The sequence below is a fragment of the Perkinsus marinus genome, assembly GCF_000006405.1.
Source record: "Perkinsus marinus ATCC 50983 genomic scaffold scf_1104296934586, whole genome shotgun sequence".
Classification (NCBI taxonomy): Eukaryota; Perkinsozoa; order Perkinsida; family Perkinsidae; genus Perkinsus; species Perkinsus marinus.
In genome coordinates this window covers 122,800-132,764 of record NW_003214716.1, presented here as the reverse complement: position 1 = coordinate 132,764, position 9,965 = coordinate 122,800, and the positions used below count along the sequence as shown (strand labels likewise).

The 9,965-nt window shown below is 44.0% G+C and overlaps 2 protein-coding genes across 2 annotated transcripts; one reads left to right on the top strand and one right to left on the bottom strand.

The window, feature by feature from the left end:
- On the top strand, nt 1–3,442 carry Pmar_PMAR019330 (NAD dependent epimerase/dehydratase, putative; the record flags this gene model as incomplete). Its single annotated transcript, XM_002784807.1, has 9 exons — nt 1–102; nt 254–353; nt 707–794; nt 838–970; nt 1,298–1,431; nt 2,339–2,446; nt 2,916–3,072; nt 3,112–3,203; nt 3,427–3,442. 9 exons carry the CDS (start codon nt 1–3, stop codon nt 3,440–3,442), a joined length of 930 nt encoding a protein of 309 aa, XP_002784853.1.
- Nucleotides 3,443–5,522: 2,080 nt separating this feature from the next.
- Nucleotides 5,523–7,348, bottom strand: Pmar_PMAR019329 (hypothetical protein; the record flags this gene model as incomplete). The annotated part of the gene is made up of 1 exon (XM_002784806.1): nt 5,523–7,348. One exon carries the CDS (start codon nt 7,346–7,348, stop codon nt 5,642–5,644), a length of 1,707 nt encoding a protein of 568 aa, XP_002784852.1. The 3' UTR covers nt 5,523–5,641.
- Nucleotides 7,349–9,965: the final 2,617 nt, after the last annotated feature.

Below are 9,965 nucleotides of genomic sequence, written 5' to 3'. Positions count from 1 at the left end.
ATGTTACAACACTTCCTATTCCTGCTAGTGATCATCGTGACAGGGGAACTTTATCAACCCTACGTTTTTTCTGAGGCTGAGAGAGAAGACGCTCGAGGAAAGGTAAGAAAAGAAGAAGTACTGTGAGTCTACCGAAATAGCATCAGAGGAATACCCTAAAAGGCAACAGTGTGAATACACTTTAGTGATGTAGACGCTGCTGAGGGGACACCTTGTGTGCTGGTGCGGTGGGTGATAGCTATGCTGCATGTAGGTGGTTTTGGTAACGGGTGCTGCTGGATTCATCGGCTCACACGTTGCGAGGCATTGCCGTGATCTTGGAATGGAAGTTGTGGCAATTGACGACCTCAGTGGTAAGTAAATTTGAAAGATACGGGGCTTTCTCAGTGGAGTTTCACAACCCGTTTTACGTGAAGTGGCGTAATACTCTGTGATATTCGCGGTGATATGCAGTAGTCGTGAAATATATTTTTTTCATATCACGGCCGACCGTGAAACTCCAGAGAGTCAGAAGTGAAGTGATAGTGCAGTGATTTGCTTGCTCTCCTCAGCTGAGCTCGGAAATTTCCTTAGTAATTATACAAATTTGAGTAAAAGTGTAATACAGAAAACAAGAAGAATTCCCCGAAAATTTTCTCATAATTTCCATATTGTCATCACCAACACATGTAGTTGACCATGTGCATATCCCCCTCACACTACACAGGTGGCTTCACCTCGAATGTGCCTGCTGGGGTTACTTTCTTGAGACGTGATGTTAGAGATGCAGAGAGTATGGAAAGCCTATTCGAAAGGTACCCGGTTCGAATCCAGGGGGGTCCTATTTTACCGTGTTAGATACAAGTTTGACTATGTTTATCATTTGGCTGCTTACGCTGCGGAGGGTCTGTCGCACTTCGTGAGAAGTTTCAACTACAGAACAAATCTTGTTGGAAGTGTTGAGATTCTGAATGCCGCTATTCGGCATAAGGTTGGTGTGCTTCGCCCGATACTGTAATCAGCGTTGCAGAAATATATATTCACTTTCCTCAGCTGAGCTTAGGAGTTTCCTCAAAACTAATAGGAGTTCACATACGAATGGGGGAATTTCGATATTGTTATCTGCAATATCACACAAGTAGACACAAAGCTTTGTCCCCGTCCCAGACCTTCCTAGCTGTATCCGTTTTGCATCTTTATCCTTTTCCTGAGGATTATTTACCTCTGGTCGAGTTACATAATAGTGCCGATCAACCCATGTAGTTGACAATGCGCATATTTCCTCCTCCCCGACGCTGACTGTAATTGAAGTTGGTAGGTTCACACATTTGTATTCACTTCGTCAATAGCTGTATTTGGGCCATTGAATGACCATCTTGATGATGGAGCCGAGATGAGGCCTCTTACGGAGAAGGACAAGCCTCAGCCGGAGGATCCATATGGTATATCAAAGTATGCACAGCTGGGGAAAATTTACCAGAAAATTTTTCGAAAATTTTCCGAAAATTTTCCGAAAAGTAGAGTATCAAAGTATGCACAGCTGGGGAAAATTTCCCGGAAAATTTCTCAGAGAATTTTCCGAAAAGTAAAAGATCAAACTATGCACAGCTGGGGAAATTTCACAGGAAAAATTTTAGAACAGTAGAGTATCAAAAAAATGCACAGCTGGGGAAAACTTGTCAGGAAATTTTCCGAAAGAGTAGAAAAAATTGTGATAGAAAAGGAAAATCCCATGTTGGATGAATTGTTTCTATTTGCATTATGGGCGAGTCTGAGACCGGAAATCGCTCTATTGTGAACACTTTCCTGGGTCGACGTAGATAGAAGTAGCCTGAGGCAGTGTTGTAATATATGATCGCTTTCCTCAGCTGACCCTAGGAGTTTCCTCACTAATTATAGGAGTCCATATACAAACTAGGGTAGAAATGTACAGAAACCAACAAGAATTTTGCAAAATTTCCTCTCAGAAATTCCATATTGTCACCAACATATGTGGTTCACCATGTGCATATTTTCCCACACTGGCCTGAGGTAGATGCTGACACTACTCAAGCTTGCAGTTGGTGCAGGGGGAAAATATGCACATGGTCAACCACATGTGTTGGCCACAATATGGAAATTCTGAGGGAAAATTTCGGGAAATTTCCCAATTCTGTTATTAGTGAGAGAACTCCTAAGCTCAGCTGAGGAGAGTGAACATATATTCCTCCAACACTGTCGGAGTCACTCGAAGACACAAAAGATTGTCCTCCAAGTCACTTCGACATTCTCGCCTCTCATTATCAAAATATGCTGAATCCAGCACACAACCGTCCGGAGAAGCAGATACGTAATCGCGTTGTAATTACACTCACATTAGATATGCATTCGAGATGGATTTACGAGCCGCGCATGATATGTGGGGCATTAATTTTGTCATATTTCGTCCACACAACGTCTACGGTCCTCATCAGAACATGTTCGATAGGTGAGTTTGTTATATGAGCAGCAAGGGATTTTGCTAGGAGTGATGCGCCTTCAAAGGTATCGTGCCAGTTCGGGAAAATTTCCGAGATAATTTCCCGAAAAGTAGAGTATCAGAGTATGCACAGCTGGGGAAAATTTCCCAGAAAATTTATTAGAAAATTTTCCGAAAAGTAGAGTATCAGAGTGTGCACAGCTGGGGAAAATTTGTCAGGAAATTTCCCGAAAGAGTTGGAAAAACTTTGATGAGGAAGAAAAATTCCCGGCTGGATGATTGTTTCTATTTGCCTCGTGGGCGAGTATGATGCCGTTAATCGCTCAAGGGATTTCGCTAGGATTTGTCGGCAGATGTGCCTCCGAAGATATCACGCCTTCGTGTGTGAGCTCTTATTACTGTAACAGTATTAGTATATTCTAAAACTATAGGCGTGCAAGTTTCTAACGCGAATCCATAAAGTGTAATATTTTATCAGGTATCGAAATGTAGTGGGAATTTTCGTGAATCAAATCATCCATGGGAAGCCGTTGACGATTTTTGGAGATGGACAACAACTTCGAGCGTTCTCTTATATAGATGATGTTGCGCCCGTCATTTCGAGAGCTCCCTTAGTGAAATCTGCACTAAATGAGGTTAGATGCTAACGCCGATCATAGGGGAATATTTGTCAGGTATTTAATATCGGCGCTGACACTCCTTACAGTGTTAACCGATTAGCTCAGGAGATCTCCACTGCTATGGGGAAGGCCGATTACCCTCTCAAGTGAGCTGCAGTGTGGGGGGATTTTGAAACTATGAGAAAATTCTGGGAAAATTTTTCTATAATTTTAATATACGATTGTGGTATTTATCGTCATGAATAATAATAGAGTTTCACAACTACCCGTTTTACGTGAAATGGTGGTAAAACTCGGTGAAAAACGCGATATTCGCGGTGATATGCAGTAGTCGTGAAATATATTTTTCACTAGTGTTTTTCATATCAGGGTGAAACTCCAGTGAATATTAAAAAACACAGTAAACCATCTCGTTGGTTTCTGTACACTTTTCGTGCCAGAATTCATATAATCATTGAGGAAAGCCAACATATATATTCCCCCAACACTGGTGAGCAGCACTCCGAAGACTCCTGGTTGACATATGATCCTAGTACGTCAACTGTAGAGCCTCCGGAACGCTGATCACCTCAGTGTTGCAATAGATGTTCGTATTCTTCAGCTGAGGCCAGAAGTTTACATACAAATTCGGGTAGAAGTGTACAGAAACCAATGAGAATTTCCACAAATGCCACCAACACATGTGGTTGACCATGTGCATATTTTCTCACCGCCGGATTACCCACTACTACTGATCTAATACTACAAGATACGAGCCGGCTCGCTTGGAGGTCGTCAATGCTGTTGCTAGTCACGAAAAGGTCCGACGGGTATTCTCCCCGCCAGCGACTGTGGACCTCGCGGTTGGTCTGAAGAGAACTGTTGATTGGTAAGAGCTCTTGTCGAAGGAGAATGGTATGTCGTGCTCAGTGTTGGAGTAGGAATATATCTTTGCTTTCCTTATTAGCTGAGCTCGGGAGGTTTCTGTAGTAGTAAACAGAAACCAAGGAGAATTCTCGAAATTTCCTCAGAATTTTCATTTCATCCGTTGACCGTGACGTGCATATCCCTCCTCTCCCCGCGCACAGGTATAATGTGATCGGAGCTTCGTTCACACCGGTAGAGTTCGAAAGTGTTGAAGTGATTCAGCAGATGCCACCGAGTTGGATAAGACCGGGCCTTACAGAGCGCGCTATATGTCAAGGCACTAGAGTTGGCCAACGTGGTATTGGAAACGCCTTCGAAGGTGACCAGCGATTATAGAGGCATTTGAGAATTATTCTTGAGAGTTTCAGGAATGTTTTCTGGACAAGAAGTACCTGTTATAGCACCACTGCTGCTACTGCTGGTCGTAGCTGTGCTAATGTTGGGGTTAAGGTTATTTAAAATGGAACATGGTGATGGGAAGAGTACATGATCACGGACATTGAATATGTTCATGTTATGAAAGTGTACAGTCGTTTTGTGTTGCGTCACAGGGCCTTCCGATCGACTTCACCGTAGTGTCTCATTCGTCAGCTAATGTGGCGGTTTTGTACATTTTACCACTGCTCAGCACACTATCCCTATTCTTCTCCGTATTAGCATTTCCGACGTCGTATGGTGATATCCTGAGATCGTTGCATCTGGTGACCTACACGTGTTGATAGCAATATGGGAGTTTCACATGAGTAGTTGGTGAAAGGCTTAGTGGGGATGAGTACTTAGGAGCGCGATAGTCGATCCGGTGATCGGAGAAGGACAGAATTGTAAGACTTATCGTGGTGAAAGAGATACGGATCTCATCTCAAGGGCGACCCAAGAAACACGAGGAATGTCCTTTGTCCCATGACACAACCGAGCGTCCAGTGCCCTCATGGAGTGTGATGGGTGCAGATGTCCCATCAGCAAATGGTGTGGAGACGACGGTGTGATGAGATTGTTTTCAGGTCTTCTTTATGTTGCTAGTATATTACGGTAAGCAAGTGCAACTCTTAGTTACTATACTCATTGTTACAAGAAGCCTATTGTCTTCAAACTTCAATTGAAGACTAAGTGTTCTCAACGACTCGTGTTGGTGATAAATAATACTCAATATAGCGGCGCTTTTGAGTAGGTGTAATTGCGCGTCTCAAATCGATTGTTGTAGCGTGCAACCCATAGATGTTTGAGCGCTCCATGATTTCCAGCTCACCAATCAAATGGAGGACAGAGCTGTGATAAGACAGGTTAACCCATCTGTTGAGTGCAGGGATAAGAATTCCCATATATCTTTGAGAAACGACGTCCCCGCTAGGGTTGAAGGAGAGAATGTTCCTATTGTGATCACATTCACATGGGGAAACTGTTCGAAGGATGTGTTCCTAGTCATGCGGAAATTTCAAAATGAATTCCCCCTCAGAAAATTATGAGCTCCTGGACGAGCGCAGGGGTAAGAAACGCCAGGGTAGTCCGTTCTATTGTCAGTAAGGACCCGCAGTGACCACTTGAACTCCACACGACGTAAAAAAGAAAAACTTGATATCATTGATACGATGACAACCGACGATAAAGTCGAGATTAAAAACTCGACAAGATTGTAACTATACATTGGTAAGGAATACTAATAACGACCGAATAGACACGACTAAAGGATGATAGTCCCAGTTCCCCACTGCTCAACTCGCCAGTGATATACCATACGCCAGTTTAATATCTTTCTACCAATTTCGAAGTCGAAACCCGATAGGAACGACCATAGAGTTATGAGATCCTCTCTGCTAGAGGCATTGAGATCGAAGGAAACGGCCGCATCAGTCGACTTGTCCTCAGCACCAGCGGTAACTAGACTATCCGCTGAGGCAAACATCTTGCCACCCCGTGCAGTGCCTTTCGCGACTCCAGCAACAGTCATCTTCTGCCCACTACTTCCCAATTGAGTGAACGTGAGGGTGACCGCCACTTGGTCAGTGCTGGTGGCATTCCCATTGAAACAAATATTGAGGGCAAGACCGACACCAGCAGGGGTTTTCACTTGCCAAATTGTCGCACATGTCACCCCAAAGAACCTCAAACTTTCCAAGGTTTTACCACCAGGCCACGATAAAACTATATCGAGGCCTAACACACCTGTTGATGAAGGTTTATTCACATCTTGCAAAAGAAGTCCAAGTTCGACACCAAGTTTTTGCGGTTCAGCATCAATATCAATAAACAGGCATACATTAGGATCTTGTAGCGTGTTAATATCAGCCCGACATCCAGTAGGGTATTGGAACCTGTTGAGCTTGATAAGGCGCCTCCCAGGAGGAGCAGAATCAGCATAGAAGAAGTCGTACGAGCTGGTCCCTTCAACAATCGTATAGCAAGCAATAGGAGGCGGGGACTCTCCTTCATTCGGCGTGCACTCAGCGGGCTTTTGAGATTCGAAGAACTGGCGAGTTTCTTCGGTAATAACATGAGTCTTGGCCAACAAGGGATGAACATAGGGGACTGTCTTGGGGTCACCTGGATTAGGGATGTGCTCTGTAACTTTATAGCTCTTATATACAGCGCTCAGAGCTTGGTCAACGGTCATGTCATCAGTCAGATTGGCCAAGTAATTGATACTCGTTCGCTGGACCACGATGTCACCCGCACCCGCAAGGCCCTCGATGTTATATAGAGTAGTGTTCGTCTCGTCGAGATGTAATTTCCACTTGTTCGGAGCAACTTGAGAAGCTCCTAGTAGATCGAACTCTTGCTTACCACCACCACCAGCTGGCAATCCACCGGTTGAAGTCCACACACTTTGATTCACGCCCTGTACTAGGACTAAGCCTTCATATTTCCAGTCATCGTCATTTAGTGTTCTATAGTTACCAAAGGTTTGAGATGAAGTTACTTTCTCTTCTTTGATCACATAAGACTTGTGATCATAGATCTGCATGACCGTCCTCTTGGAAGGCGTAGTGACGTAGATCATGTATTGGTATGGTCGACTTGGCCATGCTACAACAGACACCTGGCCGTCCTTGACAACGTATGAGTCCTCAAGGATTGTTAAAGTCTTATCATCCATAAGGGGCAAGACCATATTAAAAGTTTCCATAGTTTGCGAGAGACCACAACTTGATTCCTTACCATTAGGTGTCTTGAATGCTTTGTTGCAATAATAGACAATCTTGGACTGAACACGCATATTAGTAGCATTGAACACGGTTGGAGGAGGTGGAGGTGTAGTGGTAGTAGTCGTCGTAGTAGTAGTGGTTGTAGTAGTAGTAGGAGTAGTAGTAGTAGTAGTCGGGCTGGTGGTGGTCTCTTTCTGTGAATAACAGAAACCACATAGAAGTGTCGAAATGAACGGAACCCTCATTTTCAACTAGAAGCTCTGCAAAAACAATGAGTCGATTTTTCGTCCATACTTCACTGTAATCACGAATCCAAACCACTGTTACAGCGGCCGTGCACTCTGTTGTGAGGGTACATATGCGCACGCGTACAGGTTTTGCACGCGTCAACATCAGGATGAACTGGGTACACCAGTATCACCATCGGCTACCCGTATGGTGTCTGTAGCGGTCCAGTATAGTCGATGTACATGCAGCAAGGGAGTTCTTGATATACCTCTGGTGGACTCGATCGAGTACTGACCATATAGTCCACTATCAAGATAGAGCTGTAGCCAGAAAAGTGAAAGAGTCGTCCTCAGTCCGGAAGTTTTAACCGCTCATCAGTGATCAATCAACAGGCAGTATGTCCCATCAGACACACACTATCTCAAACCTCTTTAATGAAACTCACAGAATAACGACGTGGTAGGAAAGCTTCCAATGTAGAGTATTCGCTGTCCGCGAATATCAGATCTATTCCCCAAAGGAGATCTTAGTGAGGGGGAAGGAGGCGATTTCGCTGAGCCAGCTGGCTCAGACGACAACCGCAATATGAGGTTCAATATTACCGCATAAATGTGTGATTCTTTACGAAGATTTTACTATCCAAACCTATGGGGAATCCACAGTGAAGATGTGTTTCCGAAGATGTATCATACCATTTCAATGGAGTGTGTTAATGCAGCATGTCGAAGCCCGTATACCCCCTCCCCCAGGTTTTCCTCATTGCATACGCGATCTATATTTACCGGGCAGGAATGATAGATATTTTACTTATTCGACAACATGCTCAAATAATGCATCATATCAATCGAGCCACAAATTGAACTCAGAGCATCACCAACACTCCAACATGAGGAACTACGCGCAACATGAGTGAAACGTGTGCGACTAAACATATCAGTTCGATACAAAAATTCAAAATTCTTCATCCCGGGGCGTGAGTTCGGAAACATCACAGAACGCATCATGCCTGTGCTTTGCTGTATCACTTATAGGCGAAGATCTTAGAACTCAATTCATCGAGTTAACCTTCTTTTTCCTGCGAAACTGCTCTCAAGATACCTTTGTGCGCCTCACCCGCACACAAAATAACGTGAATTCGAACATCTCATGGCCAGTCTCTGGTCACAGGCTTTCAGTTTCAACCGTACTTGGGAAACTAGCCGGCAGTTCTATCTGTACATGGCTAATCAGCCAATTTCCATGAATGCAAGCTGTTCCATTTTGCATTCATCTCACAGTAAGCAGGCCGCACCTGTGCAAGTTGACTATATGCCATCATGGCATATACTAAGGCTTCGAGCAAAGCAGGTGCCCAACACCCAACCTCGCACAGCGATGATACGCTGGAAGCCAACACAAATAAGAAACATCACAGACCTTCACATCTACCCCCGTTGGTTCTCAACTTGAGCAAATACAAACTTCCTGACATGCTGTTTAATGGGCGAACTATTTTCATCGTCATCCTATGACGGCGAACGGTCACACTCAATCATGACTTCATATACTGGGCCCATAACGTGGAAACTACTCCTTAATGCGTACCCCAAAAGTAGGAATTCCTTACGCTCCTTAGTAAGGACAGCTTCATCATCTATTCTCGTAAGAGTACTGGCATAATTGCCCCGCAAACACGAAATTGAAGTTCCGAACGACGAAGTCGATTTTCCTAAAGGGACGAAATTGAAGTTCCAAAGGTGTACTCGACGAAGTTGAAAGTTCTAATTGCGAATATGATCTTCCCGTTCTTCGCGCGTCCCGACGAAATTGATGGTTCCAAGGACGAACTAGATGTTTAAAAGGCGTAGACCAGGTCGAATGAGCGCAAAGGATTTCCTATGAAATGCCAGTCTGCTGTGGCACTAGGAATAATATCATGTCTGCAACGAATTCTCCATTAACGTTGTGGATTGAAATTGAGATGAGCACATTCGCGTCGCCTGTTCATATATTGGTCCGATCTAACTACGAACACTTTCAGCTTGTTTTTGTGTAATTATAATATGATGTTACTTCGGTCTCTCAAGGGCCGATGCTATCATGTTGAGATTTCTGTTCGAATACTAGCCAAGCTATCATCCTCGACGTTGACTTTTGAGCTGCATAGTGGTATTGGGTATACCATATGTGTAGTTGTGCCGAGTTCTATGGAATCTTAGCTCAGCTCGAAGCTAGTTGATCATGATTTAATGAGTATGATTGTTAATAGAATCTCTCGATTCCATTTGTTGTCAAGGCCACGGCAACAGTTTTACTGAGGCGAACACCACAACGGGTATGTATGTATGTGAAGAGTACGAACAGCGCAATTGTCAATACTTCCTCCATACTTCCTAAAAAGAATCCATACCATCTCTAACTCCATTAACCATTGACCATTGAGCTTCCTAATGGCTAACAATACGACAAAAGCAGTTGAGCATCGTTTGAGATAGGCTGACTGAAACATTCCATGGAGTTTCCAACATGGTTTGCCATACACGTTACGGTCCTCGTGAATACTACTGCGAAGCGAGGATATATTCATAACTGCATTGATTACGCCGCTCTAGGGGTATTAAGTTTATGAGGCATCCAGCAGTCGAACCACGAAGA